The 23074-nt window shown below is 38.8% G+C and overlaps 3 protein-coding genes and 1 pseudogene across 9 annotated transcripts; all 4 read right to left on the bottom strand.

The window, feature by feature from the left end:
- Positions 1 to 33: 33 nt before the first annotated feature.
- LOC137726305 (pentatricopeptide repeat-containing protein At2g20710, mitochondrial) lies at positions 34 to 4192 on the bottom strand. Of its 2 annotated transcripts, XM_088695036.1 has the most exons (3): positions 2436 to 4128; positions 840 to 1206; positions 34 to 372 (listed from the first exon to the last, which is right to left on the bottom strand). In XM_088695036.1, exon 1 carries the CDS (start codon positions 4000 to 4002, stop codon positions 2557 to 2559), a length of 1446 nt encoding a protein of 481 aa, XP_088551162.1. In that variant the 5' UTR covers positions 4003 to 4128; the 3' UTR covers positions 34 to 372; positions 840 to 1206; positions 2436 to 2556. The 2 variants fall into 2 exon arrangements, with proteins under 2 accessions (XP_088551162.1, XP_068321321.2); XM_068465220.2 differs by lacking the exon at positions 34 to 372 and having other exon boundaries at positions 676 to 1206; positions 2436 to 4192.
- A 1428-nt stretch (positions 4193 to 5620) lies between these two features.
- LOC137726667 (pentatricopeptide repeat-containing protein At2g20710, mitochondrial) lies at positions 5621 to 7897 on the bottom strand. 4 transcript variants are annotated; one of them, XM_088695034.1, is made up of 2 exons: positions 6119 to 7897; positions 5621 to 5929 (listed from the first exon to the last, which is right to left on the bottom strand). In XM_088695034.1, exon 1 carries the CDS (start codon positions 7721 to 7723, stop codon positions 6242 to 6244), a length of 1482 nt encoding a protein of 493 aa, XP_088551160.1. In that variant the 5' UTR covers positions 7724 to 7897; the 3' UTR covers positions 5621 to 5929; positions 6119 to 6241. The 4 variants fall into 4 exon arrangements, with proteins under 4 accessions (XP_088551160.1, XP_068321703.2, XP_088551159.1 ...); XM_068465602.2 differs by having other exon boundaries at positions 5621 to 5991; positions 6123 to 7897; XM_088695033.1 differs by having other exon boundaries at positions 5621 to 5967; positions 6123 to 7897.
- Positions 7898 to 10352: 2455 nt separating this feature from the next.
- Positions 10353 to 14399, bottom strand: LOC137725469 (transcription factor VIP1). 2 transcript variants are annotated; one of them, XM_068464160.2, is made up of 5 exons: positions 13606 to 14384; positions 13155 to 13287; positions 11109 to 11193; positions 10747 to 11012; positions 10353 to 10642 (listed from the first exon to the last, which is right to left on the bottom strand). In XM_068464160.2, exons 1-4 carry the CDS (start codon positions 14196 to 14198, stop codon positions 10780 to 10782), a joined length of 1044 nt encoding a protein of 347 aa, XP_068320261.2. In that variant the 5' UTR covers positions 14199 to 14384; the 3' UTR covers positions 10353 to 10642; positions 10747 to 10779. The 2 variants fall into 2 exon arrangements, with proteins under 2 accessions (XP_068320261.2, XP_068320262.2); XM_068464161.2 differs by having other exon boundaries at positions 10353 to 11012; positions 13606 to 14399.
- A 3750-nt stretch (positions 14400 to 18149) lies between these two features.
- On the bottom strand, positions 18150 to 22688 carry LOC137725094 (TMV resistance protein N-like; annotated as a pseudogene). The gene is made up of 6 exons (XR_015962166.1): positions 22180 to 22688; positions 20988 to 22086; positions 20607 to 20882; positions 19426 to 20517; positions 18649 to 19346; positions 18150 to 18501 (listed from the first exon to the last, which is right to left on the bottom strand). The product of XR_015962166.1 is annotated as a TMV resistance protein N-like (transcript).
- Between the last annotated feature and the right edge of the window lie 386 nt (positions 22689 to 23074).

Genomic DNA, 23074 nt, shown 5'->3' with positions numbered 1-23074 from the left:
ACCAAACAAAGCCAAAAGAAGTAGGAATGCCGGTCACAATAAGCCATGATAGATTCCCACTGATACTTCCACATTCATTCTTCTTTCCCCCACTTTCTTGTCCTTTTGAGATTTGTACACAAGGTAAGTGCTGTACCTGGTCACTGCCACCTATGTTCTATATTATATAAGAAAAATGACTTGGATATATATGCTTTGATGAATCGAGATCCGGCAATCCGAAGCCGAAGGATTAAGTAATCTTGACCACTCATTTCAGATCTTACGACCCCCATCAATCCATCACATTGGCCACCTCACAAAAAATAAGGGTCCAGATCTCTCCCTCCATCTTTTGATCAACCCGGATTACAATGTTCCATCAGCTCTGGACTGCAAGATCAGGAGAGGATGTCAATTCATCCTTTGACATTCCTTAGATTGTGGGGTAGTGAAAGAGTAAAACTAAAAGGTTACCTTAAAAGAAGAGGAAAACTAAAAGAATAAGGACACTAAGCAAAAAACAGCAGCAGCAGAAGAAAACCCAAACAAGAAGAAGCTTGCAGATAATCCAGACGCATAATTCCAATTACTATATACCAAACTACATAGACTACTTTCCCAAATTCCCAATTGAGAGAGTTCTTGGGCATGTCAGACACATAGGTTACTCCAAAGTTATTCACGCAATGCATGCATCAGATAAAAATGAAATCATTGTGATGATAATCAAGTGGCTAAACAATTTCCAATTTTACTGACACACCGCAAATTTACAAACCATGCCCTGGTCTGTGCTGTATAGCATTTTGCTAACCATGTACTTACTGAAGCCCAAGCATTTAGATAGAACAAAGTACCTTTCACAGATTTACGTATCTTTTTAGCTGCTACACTTGCTTCTCTTCATCCCGAATTTGTGAATACCTTCCACATAATTAGCCCCGTCACCTTCTCAAGGACCCAAGAACCTGTGGTTCACGTCTATTATTTTACAAACTACTGCACAAAGATGTTAGTAAATGACCCTTTTGCTCGATAATCGTCAAAATCTTATGTATCACTTTCATATCTCCCTTCTCTTTCAAGTACTCCAGAAAAGCAGCCAAAGAAGAAAAATTATTCAACTTCCAGCAGGGTTCAGATGTAAAGTTGGCTGCCTTTTTCATTGCGTCCTCTCCTTTCAGACCATCTGTACGGTAACCATTGCCAAAAAACCTACTGCACCTGCATAACCTTTCCACTTTTCAATTTCCATGGCTGTGTATGCCTTTCACATCCGTTGTTAGTATAAAACGCAGCATCTAAGTATCTTATACATTTTAATGTTGAAGTGTTCACGGTTTTACATAATGATTAAATTGGAAAAGATCTTGAAGTTCTTTCTACTTGTTCAGCTGGTAAAAAGAAGAGCACTTTCACAAAGGTTTAATGAATTTTTACTAAAGATATTTTTGTGAACATCATGTGAAAAATGTGACTAAGTTGTCTGCTTGTTTAGTCAATTAAAACATAAAAATTAACAAATCGGGGAAAATTAAACCTCTAGCCACTCTGCATGTGTGAGATTGAAACTTTCGGAAGTCCAAACATCACTTCCTACTACACTCTCTCACACATGAGGAGTGCATGTGGTCTAAGGGTGATTTTGGACTGCCAAAATCATCGCTTTTGCTATCGCATGTAACTAGCACCTACCAAGATTTTAACTGCAGTACACTATCAAAACGTAAAGTGAAACCAAATAAGAAGAGACTATCCTGGACTGATATAACAACCAGGAGCAAGGGTAATATTGGGGGTTGAAGGTTTCAACAGAATAGAGCATAAACTGCAGAAGCATAGTATGCAGTTTCTATGTTTCCATATATAACGCACAGAACACCAAGCATAGTATCAAAGATTGTGCGACTAAGAAAAAGCATGCAAAGAAATAAGCTGAGACATGACACAGAATTTCCTACACCACCATATTTGTGCATCGCATAAGGGCACTCAAAGAACAGGAGATCTACGGATTCTTGACATCCATGGAAAAGCACACCCATAAATAAGGAGAATTGACCAATTTCAATCTGTTGGCAAAAGCAACAACCAGATATACATGCAGCAAAAACAACAGCAGCCCAAACCACACAAACAAGAAACAAAAATTAGCCATTGTTAGCAAATAAGACTCTTACTACCAAGTTTTTTCAGCTTTTGCATTTGTGTTTTTCTTTTTTTTTTTTTTTTTTTTTTTTTTCAAAAATGAGATCTCCACATTGTTTTTCAAGATATTGCATTGGTAGATTTCAATCTAACATCATAAACGATGCCCTGGTAACCTGTCGTTCTTTATGTCACTTTTCTCAAGAAAATTACGTGTAATTTGAAGCTACCAATTACAGAGTCATCTGGAGCATTATGAAGATGATAAAACCATTGTAAAAAGATGCTATACTACAGATAAATACCTCTTCACAATGTTACATAAATATTTGTCTTCCACCCTTGTCGTTGACTTGTACTGTCCGTATATTGCATCCCTCCATCCTGAACTTTATAAATTCGTTCCATATGATATCCCCCTTCACCTTACTCCAGAACAGCGAGGTCACCACCATCAAAATGATTTTCAATCCTATCACACAAATCTGTTGGAAGATGACCCCTTTCTCTCAATAATCCCAATATCTTATGTGCCACTTCCACATCTCCCTTCTCTTTCAAGTACTCAAAACATGCAGCCACAGTTAAATTATGGAACTTCCACCCTGGTTGACATGCCATGTTTGCTGCCGTTTTCAATGATTCCACTGCCTCTGTCATCTGACCATTCGTACAGTATCCAGTAGCCAAAAGGGACCATGTTCTACAATCCTCCTTTCCTCCATCTGAAAGCTTGTTTGCCCATGATTTGGCCTTCTCCAACAGACCTTTCCCGCAGTAAGCATTGATCAGCAAGTTTGGTATTTGGATGTCAAAGGATTGGTTCCCAGATTCCCATTCCTCCAGAATCTTCTCGGCACCATCAAAGTCATCCATGTTCATCAACGAACTTAACATACACCGATACCCATTATTGTAGAATCCTACAATACTTTTGTACAATCCCCAAATTCGATAAACCTCATCCTTCTTACCTATACCAGCATATGAAGTCATCAGGTATTCATATGCAATTTTCCTCGTTTTAATGTTGATGCGTTGCTCCGCTCTCCTCAGCAATGTCGATGTCTTCTCCAATAGTCCAACCTTCAAGAATGCTTCGGCTGCACTAACATAACCATGCCAGTCGACAGACACCAGAGGATCAGCTTCCATCTTCATCAAAAGCTTCTCCATTCGATCGATATCAGAAGTGGCAGCATAGGAAAATAACCGAATGTTTAACGTGTGAATGTTATAATCAACGCCTCTCTGTTCCATGTCCTTAACTAGAATATCTACCATTCCATGTTTACCCATTCGAGAATAAAGTGTCAGCATTGTATTATAAGGCAATGGCCCTCTTATACCCGAATGCTTCATCTTTTTGAAAAGAGCCTCGGCCTTTTCCAAGCAATTATGCTCTGCATAGCAGGACAAGAGAGCACCACACACCTGAACCACTCTCAATAACTCCGGGATGCTATAGAAATACTTCTCTGCTTCTTCGAGGCCACGGACCTTCGAAATCAACTCCAACCGAATTGCAATGTCTCCGGGATGCAGATCATGGTTCAGCTCATCGCTCATCCACTCTGAAATCTGCAGGGCTTGGGTGTAGCGACGGAATTTTCGGAGCTGCTTGATGAAATCTTGGAGTTCTGTTCGCTCAACGTTTCTCCCTTCTTCCAGCCACTGATGGAGCACCGGCAGAATGGAAACCCTAGGGTTTCCGGACCGCAAAATCCTACGGCGCAGAGGCACAAATGGGTGTGGTGCGGAGGCAGAGACGGAGGCGGAAGCGGAGGCCAGCGCCTCAGTTGAGTTGAATAGCGTGCCGAAAACCCTAGAAATGACGTTGCCACGCCATGGATTCGAACCAATAAGCTTCATCTTTCAACCCTAATTAATTTCACAGAGAACTGTAACTTTGGGGTTTGACGCTTTTTTGTTCGAGGGGAGTGAACTTGAACGACAATTTAGGGTTTAGGGTTTTGAATTTCTTTCCCTTTTCTTCTTTTCATTGGAGCCCAAAAAATTGAACAAAGTAAAGTGATCCACAATATATTGGCAGCCCATTCACAGAGAACACACGAGAGAAAATGAGCTTTTGATCTCTAATTTTGGCTTCTTTTTTATTTTTTTTTTGGCCATGACACTTGTTTTTCACCAAATTTTACTTTATCTCCTTTACTCTATTGGCTTGTTTGAAAATACCTTTAAAATGATTGAAAACGTTTTTTAAGAAACTAATTTTAGGTTCCAAAAGCATTTTCAGTGCTTTTTGGAAGAAGTATCATATAGTGCAAATGCCTATTGGAAGTGCTTCTTGTGGAAGGCACCAAATATGTGCTTCTTGCAGAAAGCACTTAGAGTGTTTTTTCATGATTGGTTTAGATTTTTGCCATGGACTGGTTTAAAAAACATTTCCACCAAAATCACTTTCAATCATTTTAAAAATAGTTCCAAACGAGTCTCATATTTACTCACTTTACCACGTACACTCTTCCTCCATGTTCCACTTTATCCCTACACTCTATATTGTCTCACTTTAACATCTTCATTCTTCCTCAATGTCTCACTTTATCTTATTTCTTCAAATAAGTTAAAAATAGCCATTAATTATGCTAATGTGGCATGAATAATTTAGTATTTTCAACTGTGTTAGTAAGACCCATGATTGCAAGGATGTGGGTTAAACTCACACTAGTATTTTGATTTCTCCATACTAATAAAAATAAAGAAGAGGAAAGCGATAAAGGTAGACATTCTCATGACAAAACCCTAAGAATCTTTGCAAAAGGATTCGAAAACATTGAAATTAATTAGTGAATCTTGAAATTCAACCTTCTTTTCTTATATTTTTTTTCTCTTAATCTGGAGGAATCAAATCCTAGTTTGAGTTTAACTCACCTCCCATTACCCATGAGTTACACTAACATGCCATGCCACATGCCACAAAACCAACATGGTTGAAAAGACTAAATTGTCCATTCCATATAAGCACAATTAACAACTGTCTTAACTTATACAACGACATAGGGTAAACTGAGATATTGACAAAGAGTACATGTGTTAAAGTGAGACAATATGGAGTGAAGCAGTTAAAGTGGGACACGAAAGAAGAGTGTAGATATTAAAATGAGACAAAATAAAGAGTAAGAAGTAAAGTGAGATTTGGTGCAGGGTACAAGTGCCAGAACAAAAAATATGCCTTTTTTTTTTTTTTTTTTTTAAGGTAATACTTCCTCATTTTCTTTTTCCTTCTACTTGTCACTTTTCCTTTTACAAACAATAAAATATCTACATTAAACTACGGAGAGGGGATTCAAATGAAAGACCTCGACTTTAAAAGTGAATATGCCCAATAAATTGAGCTATAAGCCACTTACCTTCTACTTGTCGCTTTACTTTATCGTGCAAAATTGCAAATATCATAATTAGAATTGATTATATTTTTTTGTTATCATCTCTAAAAAATAATCGGCTGTCGTAATAACAAGTTACAACATCACAACGAATCATCAAATTTCTTTTAATTAATTGAAATTTCAAGAACGAGATTGCAACGCTTCAAAACTCATGCAAGCTACATCGTCATACGTTGGTTACGTGACTGTTGTAAAGGTTGAACAAATACAGTGGCAAAATGAAGCCTCTGGTTCCAGCTCTATCTTATTATCCATCAGCCTTCTCGGTGTAAGGCTCTTCGACACTCCAGCATAACATCCTCAAAAACTCTTGTCCGGATCATAAAACTATCGCTCGAGAAGTAAGCAAGCTGCGCCTTGTTCGGTCATAAGGATAATCGAATACAATCCTTAAGTAATATAAAAGGCTCGTGTGAATTTCGTGCTCCTATTTTCGCATCAATAAACATTACTGCCAGTGCAAAACAGAACTATGAAACATTTATGTGAAGTGCATATGGAAGGTAATAAACACAAAACTGTCAATGCATAAAGTGAAACCACGAAAGCAGATTTAGAAGCACAACTTTTAAGCTTACTCACAATAGCTAGAGCATAATCTGCAGCTGGTAACCCTCACACAGTGCAGCCGCGACACCACCAAAACAAGAAACACTAACCTTCAGACATAACATATATTTGGCTGCTACCACATTGTTGAGCTAAACTGTCGAATCCATCCCGCGATCCTGAACTTTATCAATCCTTTCCATAGGGGGTTCACCACCATCAATATAACTTCCAATTTTATCAAACAAATCTGTTGGAAGATGACCCATTTCTCTGAATAATCTCAATAATTCATGTGCTGCTTCCACATCCCCCTTCTCTTTCAAGTAATTGAAACATGCAGACAGAGTTGAACAATCAAACTTCCACCCTGGTCGACATACCAAGCTTGCTGCCGTTTTCAATGTTTCCACTGCCTCTGCCATCTGACCATTCATATGATATCCGGTAGCCAATATGCCCCAAGTTCTACAATCCTCCTTCCCGCCCTCTGAAAGCTTCTCTGTGTATGATCTGGCCTTCTCCAAAAGGCCTTTCTTGCAGTAAGCATTGATCAACAAGTTGGGTATTTGAATGTCAAATAGTTTGTTTCCACATTCCCATTCCTCCACAATTTTTTCAGCACCTTCAATGTCATCCAATTTCACCAACGAACTTATCATACAGCGATACCCACTATTGTAGAATCCTACGACATCTTTGTACAATCCCCAAATTCGATAAACCTCATGCTTATTACCAACAGCAGCATGTGAAGTCATCAAAAATTCGTAACCAGACTTTCTTGTTTGACTTGTAATGAGTCGCTCTGATTTCCTCAGCAATGCCCATGTCTTGTCCAACCGTCCAGCCTTCAAGAACGCGTCCGCTGCAACAGCATAAGCATGCCAGTCCACAATAACAGTCGGATCAGCTTCCATCTTCATCAAAAGCTTCTCCATCCGGTCTACATCCGAAATGGCTGCATACGAATGCAACCGGTTGTTCAACGTCCTAATATCATACTCAATGCCCTTCTCCTCCATCTCGTTCACTAAAACATCAACCTTTCCATGTTTTCCCACCTCAGAATACAGATTCATCATCACATTATAAGTAAATGGCCCCTTCACAAACCCCAAATACTTCATCTTTTCGAAAAGAGCCTCGGCTTTTTCCAAACATTTATGCTTTGCATAGCTGACCAAGAGAGAACCATACACATTAACAACTCTTAATTCATTCGGAATGCAATCGAAATACCTCTCGGCTCGTCCGATTCCGTGGACTCTCGAGATCAAATCCAGCCGAATCGCAACGTCTCCAGGGTGCAAATCGAAATTCATTTCATCTCCCATCCACTCAGAAATCTCCAGGGCGAGGTTGTAGCAGCGGGACCGGCGGAGCTTACTGATGAAATCTCGTAGCTCTGATTGCTCCACGTCTCTCCCTTCTTTCAGCCATTGATGGAGTACTGGGAGAACGGAAACCCTAGGGCCTTTATTGAACAGAATCCTATGGTGCAGAGGCTGAAATGTGGGAGATGTGGTGGAGGAGGAGGAGGAGGAGGTCAGAGTATTGGTTGAGTGGTTCAGGGAACCAAAAACCCTAAAAATGGCAGTGCCACGCCATGGATTTGAACGGAGAAGCTTCATTGCCGAACGCCAATTAATTGCAGAGAGAATTAAACAGAAATGTTTAGGATTCAAAACTTTTCTTATTTTATTTTGAGAACTTCAAAAAATAAATTTTGAAGAAAATTATAATCTTTTTGGGGATTTGAACATGACCTCCTAGAAGCCCAAAAGAACCGCACAAAACAAGTAAAATATGGCCCATAACAATAATTTAGAGGAGTTGTTTTGAATTCGAAACGTATGGGTAAAAACTTAACGTCCTATTTATTAGAATATCGTATTACATGAAAATTTTAATAAAATAAAGGAGAATGATTGAGCAAAAATATGATGAGGTGCAAAAGAAAAAAGTGAGTGTGCGCATCACTGCCAATCAGTAAAACACAAGCAAACCAAAATGATCGTAAAAATAATGTTGAACTATGCAAAACTTGTTAATTTGGTCTCCCAATCTCAAAATCACTTCATGCCATCCTCGTTTCTTGTACTACACATTCCGCTCCATTTTGCAGAAAAGTTCGTAGATGGCCACTAAAATGGTAGGATCACATCAACATTGATGTGCGTTTGAAAAAAAAAATTGGTAACATGTCACACACATTATCAATTTTGACAAAGTTCAGTACAATGATGACATTAGAGATCACGTTGAGAATGAGAATAACATTGAGGTTCCGTTAGATTATGTGACAAAATTGAGAAAGAAACTTGGACATAATATGTCAAAATTGATATTTTCAATTCTTGATATGATAAATTTCGAGAAAAAAAAAATTGAATGTGATGTTATTGCAGGTATATTGAGTTTCCCCCTTTTTTCAACACTAATTAGTATTTATTACATATCTTTTCTTGTACTTACTAAATACGAGAAAGAAACTGATTTCTCATTTTTAAGCCCATTCTTTGTCTTGGTAATACGATTTTCAGTTCACCCCAAAAAAAAAAAAAAAAACAAACAGCCCCGGTGTCTTTAAAATTTGAGGGATTAAATTGTTATTTTATCGGGCACTACTGTGAAAAATCCTTAATTGAACTCAACCCAAATCCAACTAGTAACAAACTTTATAGTGGGTTACCTAAACTGATAGAGCTGGGCTTAAATACCTTTGCTCGAACCGTGGCTCAAAAGGATTGAACTTGCAAAAGTGTGCATGAGCATGATTATTTTTTGATACAGTGGTACAATGTCACCAGATTTAAAGGATTAGTGCACCGTTCAAGGTAACATAACGACATTCCTTTGGAAACCAAAAAGAAGAATTTATTAGAGGGGGAAATGAGAGATATTTTGTTCCACCACAGAGAATTATTTTATTTTTGCATTTAAAAGAATTTACATGATGCATCAGTACAATCATTTTTAGGATTCCTAAGAGTGCATTTATCCTTTATGTATGAAAAATAAATAAATAAAAGAAAGCGCTAGAATCTACATCTACACATTGATTCTTTTTTCTTTTTTTCGTGAACTTTGTTGAACCATATGCATCAATAGGTGCATGTACGGTTTCTAAGGGATACAACTTTATCCCAATCAACCGATTTTAACGAGAAAGATTACCTTTTTTAGGCCAACGGGTTGATAGCGAGATCTCGAATCAACTTATTGGTCTTATGGTATATCTCAATATAGAAGATGAAATAAATCAAAATATGAATTTTTTTTCAAGAATGAAATCTTATTGGAACTGTCAATATCCAATTCATCCTTTGGAACCATATCACATGCATATTACATATTATCTAGTCTATTTATTGTGCAATATTTTTGTCAATATAAGCGGCATTTTAACCACTAGAGCAATTCACCACTTATTTTTTATTTTAAGTTATGCAAAGAATAGTGTGCGGAAATAAATCAAACCTAGAACCTCGGTTGAGAGGAACATAACTAGTACCATATTATATACGATAACATAATGAGTGACTAGTCTATGTATGATTTTTGTATATAATAATAGTAATAATTGTTTTCTTGTCTAGTAATTTACGTACATTATACAATATACTTAGTTGTATAATTGGAATTTTGTTAATGAAATATAGAAGAAGGTTGAACAGGAAACCCTTACCTAACTTGCATGTGATATTTCTCCTTCTCCATCATTATTAATGGACTTGGTACATATGACAACGACACAAATCATTCTTTAGTCATCAACTAACACGAAATAATTTATTTCTTTGACAAGATGCACCATTATCGTTATCCTTCTTTTTATCACACAACAAAGTGCCCTTATTTTCTACCCCCCACTCATCCATAGAGAAATTCTCAGGTCCGACAGTCTCCGTCAGCAATACAACAAAACCCAAAACCCTCCATCCGCATTTATGGCCCACCCGCCCCACCCTTGGATCCCACCGCCACTCTCGGACGCAGTCCACCCGGGCGAAGAGAAGGATTGCTCCATACATAAGGTGTTTTTGTTCCATCCCAGCGGCGGCATTCAAACAAATTGTACGTCATAATGTGGTTGGTTTGGATACGGCAACTGTGGCACCCCATGTACAGGAAATTTTTTCTAAAGAGGCGACGAAACGGGATAAGACTCACCACCTGTAAGCATATCGACAAGCTTAAAAAGTGGACCAACACAACATTTGCTTGTTCGATAAGTACAACATTTGCTTGAATCAACCATAACAGAAGGAAGACTGATTGACATTGCTTGGCAAAGGGGACCAACACAACATTTGATGTTATAAAGTTATAAGCAATGCATAACCAACCGTTTAAACCCTAGAGGTTGCTTGTTCGATACGTACAACGACGGTAAAAAGGTGTTCCTGTAAGTTTTGGACTCTAAGATGATATTCTAATCCGCCAGAAATAATAACATAAGAGTAGATCTGTAGTTTTTAATTAACTGATACAGGGTACTGTGGGGTTCTGTGTGTACTGGTGAGCAGCAATCTTCACAGCCTTCAGTCCTGTACCACATACATATACATTACCTGTATGTATGTAGTCTGTACAAGAAGCTATCTGATGAGATTTATTACCCTCTTCTAATTCAAAAAACATTATGAAATACCTAAACTGTGGTTAATGAGTTCTTCGAGAGTTTCTATGCCCTCCCGTTGAAGTCCATAAAGCTCGGGTGAGCCTGCCCATTGGCGACATTCTGGTTGTGATGCTGCTGGTGCTGGTTCTGCTGGTTGTGGTTCTGGTGGTGCTGGGTCTGACCATATTGAGGGGGAAGCCCTCGGTAGAAAGGGTTTCCATTCCCAGCCCCGGGTGGGATTTGGTTGGTTTCAATCTTAAGCCGCTGCACTTCCTCCTTAAGTTTCTCATTCAAAGCTGTAGGTGTAAAATAAAGCAAACGGAAACTATAACATAATTTTAAAAGAACTAATGGTTAAAATTTAGCACAAACTTATGAAATGAGATTCATACCATCTCTAAGCTGTGCTTGTTGCTCCAGAGCCTGTAGGCGAAGTTTGAGCTCCTTATTCTCAGCAGTTATGACAGTAGTGTCTCTCTGCACAATAGATAAGTTGTGTAAGCACAACAAGAACGTTTTGTATTGTGATTGTAACCTTTGCTTTATTTACCTTTCTAGTTAATTTTTTGTGGCGACTCCAACATCCAACTAACATAATAATTTGGGAAGACACAACATGAAAAACTCTGGTTTTAAGGTTGTACAGGTAAACTACTAAAGCTTGTGAAGAAATCAAATCACTTATGACTATGCCTATTTACAGAAACAAGGGCTGAAGTAGGAATACAATAAGAGGTTATTACCAGAAACATTGAACACCTAACATTAACAACCAACCAATATTTAAAGGGCAGAGACATGAAATATGCAGTCATGTAGCATGTCCAAAGTGTTTGCAAATCAAAGTAGATATAAATAGTTTCCGTAACCAAAGAATACAGGACATGTAAATACTAAATAATAGAGACGATGTAAAATGCAAGACACCTACTTTTCTACACATGGAAAACTAAGCAATAACAGATACAAATTTCCATCATTTAGACAGCCGCACAAACACGCATATCATTTACTGCATCTTCAGGAACCATGGTGACAATGGCTAATTTGTTGACGAATATATAATTCAAGAAAATGTCAAATTTGAGTATCTTGGTTAGTACCCTTTCTCCCTGCTAAATCGACCAATAAGGATGCCGAGATATTGTTAGGTGTTAAACTAAAAACATTCGCCTATATTTAGGGAAAAAGAAAAAAAAAATTACTTTGCTATCGGATCTGACACTTAGAGAAAAATCCTAAACTGAGACATCTGAATTACCTGAATTACGTGCTATACAAACTTGCTGTGTTTTCCAAGGACACATGCTATAAGTTAAGACTAGGGTCACACAACAAAGTCCCTTTAAAAACAGCTTGGTTTTAAACTCTGCCAAAAAGCAAGGGTCCAAAACCAGACAACGACCCTTAAAATGCTGTTCAACTGTGGCAAACTTGTTTGATTTCTTCCCAATCAAACAAATTAAGAAAAACATCCCAAGACATCTACGAGGGCTCAAGTGTGATTGTAACTTATGACTTTTCAATTCTCCTCGGCTAGTATGCATCTATTACTGCATTCATGGACATGGAGGCTGTGGGGCAGGTGTTGAGGGTTTGGACTCAAGTTCTTGGGGTTGTTTAAGTAGCTGCCCAGGTTTAAACTTTAAAGTAAAGTATTTGTTGTAGGTTATAACACCGTTTTCCCTTAATAATGTCTCCCTATTTACATCCTTCTAAATACGTTGCCGGTTCTATTTTGGATACACCAAAATATAATGCAATCAGAAGCAGACACCCAAAAAGAGAGAAAACACAAAAAAATTAACAACCGCAGCAATGGCATACACAAATAGTTAGCATGTAATGGTGGTTTTTGTAGGTGATTATTCGAACCATGAACACATGATTAAAAAAAACGTTTCCTTGCATGTTAGGATTAAGCATGTCAAGCTTAGGGTTTATTGGAAAGATAATTACATGGAAGCATGCAATGACGCAGATTTTGACATAAGCAAATTATCACCACTGAAACTCAATGAACACACATTATTAATGTGTACAGTGTACATTTCCTTCCTGGGTTGTCAATGTAAGTTCAAAATCATACCAAAATAAGGATTGATCAAAGTTAAACTATCACTTAAACAAAGCACATTCTAAAAACAATAACGGCACATTTTTGTATCCTGGATCATTCCAAAATCACACCAAAACATTATCAAATCAACCATGCACCCAAACCAAACCCCGGACACAAATAAACAATGAAAATAACTTCATGGCAAAAATAGCAAAGCAGAAAATACCATTTTTGCAACGACCATGATAAAATATCCGTTTCATAACAAGCCAAGCTGTGGGATCCATTGGTTTAGCGTGTAGTACCGAAAAAGTCTTGCCCAAATGATACATCTAATTCTACAAAGCTACAAAAGTCAAGGTCTTAAGTATTATACCTGTAACAGAGTGACCTGCGCGGAGAGGGTGGTTGCCTCCGTCTGAAGCGTCTGCACCTTCCTCTCCAGCTCATTCGTATACCTCACCTTCCTCTCCTTTGACCTCGCAGCCGATTGCCTATTAGCTAATATCCTACAAAACCAAATAATTAAAAAGAATCAATTTCTCATTTAATCAAATAATATCCACAAAAATAGTCCATAAATTCAACAAACACACACGAATAAAAATAAAACTTGAAAATCTTTCCTTTCCCAACACAAACTTCAACCACAAAATTTAAGCAAATGTAATTTCTAACAAAAAATTTGGAGAATAGAAATACCAATTTATTTACGATAATTACAAAATAATTCAATTGCAAGCAATTTAATCGAAATTAGCAGAGTAAAAAACCCTAAAAAAACAACAGAAAGCAAAAACATGATTCAGTAGAGGAAAAGGGGCAACCTTTTGGCTCTCTTAGGGTCAATCAGAGAGAGCTCAGCAAGTCTCTCAGGAGCAACGGACTTCTTGAAGCCATTCAGCGTCATCACCGACGAGTCCGCATCGAAAGACGAGCCGTCCATCGAGCTGCTGTGCCTGTGGTGGGGCCCAGACCTCTGCCCCCCGCTCACTTCCCTGGCGGAATCCCCCAGGCCCAGGCCGTCGAAGAAGTCGGAATCGACGGAGAGGCTCCGGAGGTGGGCAGCGGTGGCGGTGGAGCCGGAGGAAGCGGCGGGCTTGGGGGTGGAGGAGAAGGGGTTGGGTGGTTGGCCCTCCGAGGAGTCGTCGGAGTCGAGGGACATGGGGATGTTGTTGTTGTTGCTGCTGTTGCCGCCACGTGGCAGGAGGGTTGGGGAGGGGAGACAGGAGAGGTCGAGGTCGGAAGGGTCGAAGAGGAGGAGGTCGTCGAAGTTGGGGATGCGGAAGGAGGTGTCGGAGTGGGCCCGGCGGTGGTGAGACCCGCGCTGAGGGGTCTCCGACATCTGCTCCATGTCAGTCGATGATGTCGGGGAGGGTCTGGAAGCAGCGCCGAAGTTGTTGATGTTGTTCGAATCCATTTTTTTGTCTTTTGGTCGTTTTTTTCGGTTGGTGGTGGCGAGTGGTGGCGGAGGGCGGTGGCCGGAGTTCAGGTTGTTGAAAGCAAAGGAGGAGAAGGGAGAAGGTTGGTAAAAGTGAGGAAAGTGCTTTTGGTTTTGGTTTTGGGTAAGTAGGGTGGACTTGGAGAAGCTGCAGCTGCTGAGTAGCAAGTGGAGAGAAGGGGGGCCATTTTGGTTGTATTTATATCACAAACGCGATGCATGTGGTCTAGTTTGAGAAAGAAGTTGAAGCTGTGTGCTTGAACTGCAAATATTTGTAACTTTTTTTGTGCTTTTGAATTTTATTTTTTACCATTATTATTCTCATTATACAAAGGAAAGCTCTCTTGATAATATATGAACTATATTCTACTTTAAACTAATTTAAATTTCATGAAAGAAGAATTTAGATGCAGAAAAATTACATCTGTTAAAGTAAACATGACTACGTTTACGTTGCAATACTAACATTTGAATGAAACAAAAAGCTACCACGTGGAGTGAGCAATGCATAATCCTTTAATTAACACTATTTGTTGAGTGGTAAGTTAAAACTCTATCCTTTTAAGAGAAATGCGTTATATTCATCAAATCGGTAAAAAGAGACATCGTACAAAAGGATACAATACAAATAGTGGGTTTGGGTATAACAACTTGTCGGAAAAGACATCATACACCAAAACTAAGCACGAGAGTTATCCCATAATAAAAGTAAATCCTCAATCAATTGGGTGGTTTTTCAGATCAATGTTGCAAGTTTTATTAACTTCAGAGATCTTGATTAATGAACTTTTGATTGAGTGACCAATTCCAAGCTAGAGTAAAAATTGAGGGACTAAATCTAAATTTTTCTTCCATGAAATGGATGTTAGGTTAAAAGCATCCTAGTGTAGATAAGCATTCCATACGAAATCTCCCTTGAATAGCTTTCCATTCTTGCATAATTACTTTCTCAATAACTTCCAAACTCTTTTCCATTAGGGATTTGGTTGAATAGCTTTCCATTCTTTTATAATTACTCTTAATAAATTCCAAACTCTTCCCATAAGGGATTTGTGTTGAATAGATTTCCCTTCTAGGGATAATCCTACTTGATTAGGTTATAATTGCTTATTGGGACAAACTTTCCATCCTTGAAGATAAATTAAGAACTTATATTACAAGATACTTCAGAACATCATGGAAACAATAATCCTTACTTAAAATATCACAATTATTTAATTATTGGCCAAAGGGACACAAATCGATAAATGGACAATTTTAAGCCCAAATACATCGAATCCAAGCATTTAAAATTTCAGTCCATACTCTTACAGTCTTACTCAACCCAAAAGAGATGCAAAATGAATAAAAATGATTCTACTAAAATATCAGCCAAAACATCTAATTAGAAAACGAATAAATTATTTACACAATAATTTATTTCATTTTGGATTGTAAGGCCTTTAACTAAATTATAATTTATTTTTTGGGTTTTGGTTGCATGCAATTTGAGTAGTTTGCTGGTATAGTAATTTGTTATCCTAAATTTCAACGGATAATGAACTCTAACTTGTGCCAATTTTGGAAGCGAAGTGGTAAACACCTGGATCCGGATATCCAGGAACATACCCAAAATTGAAGTGTGCTAACCGAGGCCTGAAAATTGACGAAGTCATAAATGGTAGATTATGTGTAAAAAGTATGAATAAATATTTAAAACCAAAGTCTAATACTAATTAAAACTAAGAGTGAGAGTGTGCGCAGTGCGGATGAACCCGTATTATAGAGTATGTAATGTCAAAGCATAACGCCAGTATAGTAAATGTAACATCCTACATCGTCCAGGGGAGTGAAACTTGTTAGCCTTATATGCATATTCCTATCTCTACCTAGCACGAGGCTTTTTGGGAGCTCACTGGCTTTGGGTTCCGTAGGAACTCCGAAGTTAAGCGAGTTCGCTCGAGAGCAATCCCAGGATGGGTGACCCACTAGGAAGTTCTCGTGTGAGTTCCCAAAAACAAAACTGTGAGGGTGTGGTAGGGGCCCAAAGCAGACAATATCATGCTACAGTGGAGTCGAGCCCGAGATGTGACAATTTGGTATCAGAGCCAATCCCTGGCCGGAAGTGTGCCGACGAGGACATTGGGCCCCTAAGGGGGTGGATTGTAACATCTCACATCGCACAAGGAAGTGGATCTTGTAAGCCTTATATGTATATTCTCATCTCTACCTAGCACGAGGCCTCTTGGGAGCTCACTGGTTTCGGGTTCCGTAGGAACTCCGAAGTTAAGTGAGTTCGTGCGAGAGCAATCCTAGGATGGGTGACCCACTATGAAGTTCTTGTGTGAGTTCCCAGAAACAAAATCGTGAGGGTGTGGTAAGGGCCCAAAATGGACAATATCGTGCTACGGTGGAGTCGAGCCCAGGATGTGACAATTATCCTATGCGTTGACTCGTTGACCCAACCCCGTTGATTGTTGACCATCAATGTTGACTTGGGTTGACTTTTTTGGACTTTGATCGAGTCCCCTCCAATTCAGTGGATTGTTCGCTTTGGGCCCCTACCACACCCTCACGGTTTTATTTATGGGAACTCACACGAGAACTTCTGCAGTGGGTCACCCATTCTAGGATTGCTCTCGCGCGCTACGGTGGAGTCGAGCCCGGGATGTGACAATTATCCGATGCGTTGACTCGTTGACCCAACCCCGTTGATTGTGACCATCAATGTTGACTTGGGTTGACTTTTTTGGACTTTGACCGGGTCCCCTCCAATTCAGTGGATTGTTCGCTTTGGGCCCTTACCACACCCTCACGATTTTGTTTCTGGGAACTCACACGAGAACTTCCGCAGTGGGTCACCCATTCTAGGATTGCTCTCGTGCGAACTCGTTTCCTACGAAACCCAAAGCCAGTGAGCTCCCAAAAGGTCTCGTGCTAGGTAGAGATGAAAATATACATATAAGGCTTACAAGATCCACTCCCTTGGGCGATGTGGGATGTTACAGTAAAAGTGAGAGTATTCACATCCTAGGTAGAATGGATAATGCTACAAACTATAGGAATAAGAATTCCTACATTGATTGGTGTGAATGTCAGAACCGCTGGAGAACCCTCACTCGCCGCAAAAATCTAGCCATAGAAGACTTGGAGGGGCGTAAAATAGAAAGTTGCGAGTGGGTAAAAAAAAAGGGTTTAATTAAACTTTTGTCTTCCATAAAATACTAACCTCTCGATGTAAAACCAATATAGTTTTCAAAATTCATACTACGTATGGTATGAAAAACAAGTACTGTATGAAACAATTATTGTAAAGTTATGATAAACACAAGATCTCAACAATATAACATATACTACCAAATGTTCATCTATATACGATGATATACAAGTTAATGCAGGGATATTCTGACATGAAACAAGCTGGGTGTAATAAAGATCTAAACTCTACTGCATTACAAGTGAAGTCGGTGCAAAGCGTGTCACATACAACTACAAGACATAACCGCCTAAAGCAGACTAGTATTTCTCTTAAATATCAACTAATTGTTTGTCGTCCTTTCATGCGTACGAGAGCAAAGCTCATCTTTACGATGCCTTGAAGTAGATCCAACTAGCTGATTATTTATGTCACGAGGTGTAAGTTGGCTCTAACTAGCTGGCCTCACTAATTAAGCCTGTTTTTACTAGAAGCAGAGGTTGCGTTACTTTCCCATATTTTGTATTCGGACGATTCGTTTTTTGTACAAGTGATGATGTCTATCCGTAATCTGCAAAGTTTTCTAGACAATTACAGTCGGGTCTCTAGTCAATTTATTTGCTCCGACTACAAGATTTTTAGACACTACTGGCATATTTTGCATCCAACTTGCGTCAAGATTTTTAAACTCAAAACGCATTTTTGTGTTCAAGTCTTCGTGCTGCGGCCTTGTTTGAATTGAAGAAGATTACTCGTAGAGAAAATTCACAATCAATTAAGCCAAACAGTTGCAGCTCATTTCGAATCATGCTACATTTTTCTTAGCAACCAAATTAAATACAATTTGGTAAACGTAATCAAGGTGAGTTGATTTCAACAAAGAAGTTTGGGGTTAAAACTCTTTAATCATGATCAATATCATGATTATCAATCATATACTGATATACATATACATATATGTGTATGTATAGTTCTCAGTCAATTAGTCAGCAGACAACAGCCAGATTCTGATACCTTTGGCCAGCAACAGCTTTTTTCATGGTTTCGCCCTACGCCACGCATACTGGTTTGATCAGATTCCAAAACAGCAGAAGCCATTCTTCGGAGCTGTGCAATTTTAAGAACAGAGATGATTTGAACTTCACTTGTTTCAGACTTTTAGTTTCATTCTAACACTAAAAGAAAATGGGAAGAAAATAGTTTGGAAAAAAAAAAATGAAGAAAAGTATTTCTTCCACAGAAAAGTATTCTGACCTTTTCAAGTACTGTTTGAAGGAATTGAATGGTTAACTGGGCGTAAGACGGTTAGTCATATTTCAATCCTTTTTGGGGTGATTCGTTGGCAGGGATAGATGAGCTTTCACTTGACCCTGCCCCATCAAAATGTTCAGTTATTTTCTCCATGCTGATCGAACTTTGTACATCTGCTGAGTTGTCGATAGGCTTGTAAAGAGAAATGCTTTCGTAGGGGTCGTTGAGGTCTTGTGCATCTTGTTTAGTCACCAACCGCACCCCACACTTCTTCAGCTTCAAACATTTTTTGGTTTCTCCCCTCGAACAAAAGGTTTACGAAAAGCACCTTTCCAGTAATTATTAGGATCATAGCCCTTAAAGGAAAGATAAAGTAACCAAAGGTGATCTGACTGAACCTGGCCGGCTTTATAATAAACCCCTTTCACAAGCAAAGATGTTTTCGATCGACCGACTCTTGAAAAACATTTAATTCCACAAGCATCGCATCCTAAACAATCAAGTTCGGGGGCAGTTGGGTTTTCTTGAGGTGCAAAAACAGCACATAAAGCATACCCCTTCAACTTGCTTCTAGTTGGATGTACATCAAAAGGCTGCTGCACAACTACTGAATCTCCCACTGTTCTACCATTGAACCACTTTGGAATTTCACTTCCAGGAGTTACGATATTGAAACTATGAACGACAAAAGGAGGGGTTCCCTGTAAGCCAAGAAACAATTATATCAGCAAAAACAGATTTTTACAGAGAGAGAGAGAGAGAGAGAGAGAGAGAGAGTACCTGAATGAATTGCTTTAACATTGAAAATATCATGTTATTGCTGGCTTGATTGCCAACCAATCTGTAGCAATTGACCGCTCTGAAAAAGAACCACCTTAATCTTCTTATATTTGGTGGATGTGACAACACTTTTAAGCTAGTGCAATCATCAGCTGTTACAGTTAACTCTTCATTTGATGGGAGGTCTGGCAATTGTTCAAGCCTTTTGCAACTCGCCAAGTTTAAAAACTTGAGATTATTAAGCCATCGAATACTTGTAGGAAGGCTAACGAAATCGTTACCCTTGAGAGTTAAGTCCTCTAAAGAGGACAAGCAGCCAATATCATCTGGGATTGCTCCTTCACAAAGACTGCAGTCACTTAGATCTAATTTGCTCAAACAATTCAAATAATCTAAAGTAGTCAGCACCAAACCCATAGGGTCATGGCTCTTTCCGGAAAATAAGCCTAAACGAAGGAACAAATTCCATGATTTAGGTGAGGGCCCTTTACATCCACGTAAATATAGTACTTTGAGATTCTTCATATGAAAGAGAGATGATGGTGCCTCTCTCATTGCAGTTCCACTCAAATCAAGCTCCTCCAAACACTCAATTTCCTCCAAATTTTCTGGAATTGTCTCAAGTTTTGAGCATCCAGACACGTTGAGATTTTTAAGAGACTTCAGACTACAGATGGCAGTAGGAAGACATAACAGACTTTTACAATCTTTGAGATCCAACGAAATAAGCCCAATCAGATGATCAATTGAAGAAGGTATTTCCTGAATAGCAGTCCCATCTAAAGAAAGCGTTGATAACTTTTTCATGTTTCCCACAAATCCAGGAACCCTTTTCAGTTTTGAGCAGCCGGAAAGAATAAGAACTTCGAGAGATTCCATTTCTAGCGCACCGGGAAGACCCCTAATACCATTACAGTTTCTAAAATTCAAAACTTTAAGCCTTTTAAGAACTGTAATGGATAGGTGAATCTCAACTAAATTCGTACAAGATTCAAGCACCAGCCTCTCAAGATTTTGAACACCTGTGAAATCTGGGGTCGCGGTCAAGTTTTGAGAGTAACTAAGATCGATGTGTTTCAAGCAGGACATGTACTGTACAAAACATAAAAGGTGACATAATCATTAGCTTGAAAACACAAATAAACAAAAAAGTGTATAGTGGCTTTTATCAAGTCTCTTACCTTTATTCCACTCCAAAGTCGATCAATTTTGCTGTGATGCAAACTAAGTTCAGAAAGTTCGTTCGGTTGAAAAGTTGGTGGGAGGGATTTTGAAGGATACCAACTCCAATCAAGCACTCTCAATGCACTGGAAAGATATTTGGGGCCAACAGAAAGTTTCAAATTATGAAGTTTGAGAACCTTTAGTCTACTTATCTTAGAGAAGCTTTCAGGATTCCACTGAGCTTGTTCTAATTCAGGCAAGCGTAAGACGATGCCTTCAATTGCTTCTGTTCCCTAATAAACAAGAAGATATGGGAGGTTAATTTCATAAGCAAGTTTTTTATCTATATGTTGAAATGAACTACGGTACTATCCCTGGTTGGTATTTCTTGTACTTACCGTATTCTTCATGAATACATGGAAGATGTCCTTATAAAGCCACAGCCTACTACGTCGGCCGGGCTCTTCAAACGATTCTTGTCGAACAATTTCCCATCCCATTTCTTGTGTCAAATCATGCATCATCACATACCCATCCATAATAGTTAAAAGAGATTTCTCAACGAGAACATCTATCACAATATGAGCGCAAAAGCCACAATTTTCTAGTGTTTCAATTACTCGTTCCTTGTCATTCCCAGTATGGAAACATGCAACATCAAGAAAAACTCTCTTCTCCATCTCATCAAGGCCATCATAACTTATTTTAAGTGTTTGGAAAATTTTTGCATTCGGAGCTTTCTTTAGTTTATCCAGCGCACTACTCCAGGCGTCTTTCCCTCTTTTGTACAAAGATGATCCCAAGATAGTAAGAGCTAAGGGATGACCTTCAGCATAATTTACAAAACACTTAGACAGCTCCACATAATCATCATCTGGCTGATCTGTTTTGAAGGCTTTCAAACTAAAGAGATGAAGAGCTTGATCATCATTTAGTCCCAAAACCTCATATCTTTCATCAATACCATGCTCGATTAACAAACGCTCATTTCTTGTTGTAACAATGATTCTGCTTCCTGCACCAAACCAATCCATCTTTCCAGCCAATATTTCTAGTTGGTTTAGTTCATCAACATCATCAAGAATGAGAAGAACCTTTTTATTAGATAAAAGGCTCTTAGTCATAGTGCTTCCACTATAAACATCCCAAACTTGTGTAGTTTTCTCCTTCAAAACCAAGGAAATAAGTTGGTTTTGTAGATGAGATAAACCAAATTTCGAGGAATGCTCTCGAATATTGGCGAGAAAGCTGCTAACTTCAAACTCATGGGAAATTCTCTCATAAACTAGTCTAGCAAGGGTTGTCTTACCCATCCCGCCCATCCCCCATATCCCTATAAAGCGAACATCATGTGCATGGATAGATAAAAGCATGTCTAAATATTTCAGTCTAGAATCAATTCCGACTATGTTCTCTGTTGAACCTGAGAGTGTGTATGTAGGATGCAGCTTTTTCCATACGACTTCGACAACCTCTTTAACAAGCTCTGTTTCATACCTACAAGAAATTCAAGTAAAAAAAAAGAGTCACCAAAGGAGGTTCAAGGAACACGACACCCGAGTATATAATTCTCATGGTGACTTTGCTTACCGATCGTTTGAAGTCCACCCTGCGAGATTACTCACGTTCGTTAAAGAATCTCGCCACCAATCCACCGGCCACATGTTTTCCTTATGCTCTTTTTCATGCTTTGTGAAAGCTTCAGCAAAAGTCCCCCTTTGATGTCGTACGTCAGAGGGATCAACATTGTAAAAGATTGGCAGAATTGTCCCCCTCTTTGTCATGCATTGGAAAATCATTGCGAGTTCACTTAAGCACCAAGTTGAAGAGGCATAGTTTGGCGAAAGAACAACAATAGCAAACTGAGATTCTTCGATTGCACTACGAAGCTCAGGAGAGATAAATGTCCCTCTTTCAAGTGCTTGGTCGTCCTTGAAAGTTTTGATTGCACGCCACTGTAATTTATCATAGAGATGGTCTGTGAAACCCTTGCGGGTGTCTTCACCCCTGAAACTTAAAAACACATCATATTTCCATCTGCGAGCTGCAGGAGCAGATGCGGAGGCGCTTCCATCAAGAACTCCCTTCGAAACCAGGACCGGTCATCCCTCTCCATTCTTTCCTCCTCCAAGAAATTCATTGCTGAGTTACTGACAACTTTCCCGTTTTTCTTTAAACGAAGAAACACCAAAACAATCAACAGAAAAAGGAAGGTAAAGACGGGGTAGCTTCCTGTAAGAGACGAGGGAAATTCCAGTTGGTCTCGGCGTGTTAGGTGAAACTGAAATGGTAGAGAAAGAGGCTCTTTTGACTTTCGGTAGTCAGATTGGACAGATTCAACGCTCCAACGCACATGCTGCTAATTAATTTTTCTTCTTTAATTTATGGAAAAATTAGGTTTCATTCTTATTTTTTCTACTTCATTAATTAAATTCTTATTTATTTTTAAATTTTAATCAAAGTCTTTCATTTTTAATAAATACCA

Source organism: Pyrus communis, chromosome 5 (assembly GCF_041283825.1).
Source record: "Pyrus communis isolate YQ-2024b chromosome 5, ASM4128382v1, whole genome shotgun sequence".
Taxonomy (NCBI): domain Eukaryota; kingdom Viridiplantae; phylum Streptophyta; class Magnoliopsida; order Rosales; family Rosaceae; genus Pyrus; species Pyrus communis.
This window is presented reverse-complemented; position numbering and strand designations above follow the sequence as displayed.

Coding starts and splice junctions, on each gene's coding strand:
- LOC137725469 (XM_068464161.2), bottom strand. CDS start 14,198: ATGGATTCGAACAACATCAACAACTTCGGCGCTGCTTCCAGACCCTCC. Junction 11,194..13,154: donor CGCAGGTCACTCTGTTACAG/GTATAATACTTA, acceptor TCTATTGTGCAG/AGAGACACTACTGTCATAAC. Junction 11,013..11,108: donor ACAAGCACAGCTTAGAGATG/GTATGAATCTCA, acceptor TTACACCTACAG/CTTTGAATGAGAAACTTAAG.
- LOC137726667 (XM_088695034.1), bottom strand. CDS start 7,723: ATGAAGCTTCTCCGTTCAAATCCATGGCGTGGCACTGCCATTTTTAGG.
- LOC137726305 (XM_068465220.2), bottom strand. CDS start 4,002: ATGAAGCTTATTGGTTCGAATCCATGGCGTGGCAACGTCATTTCTAGG.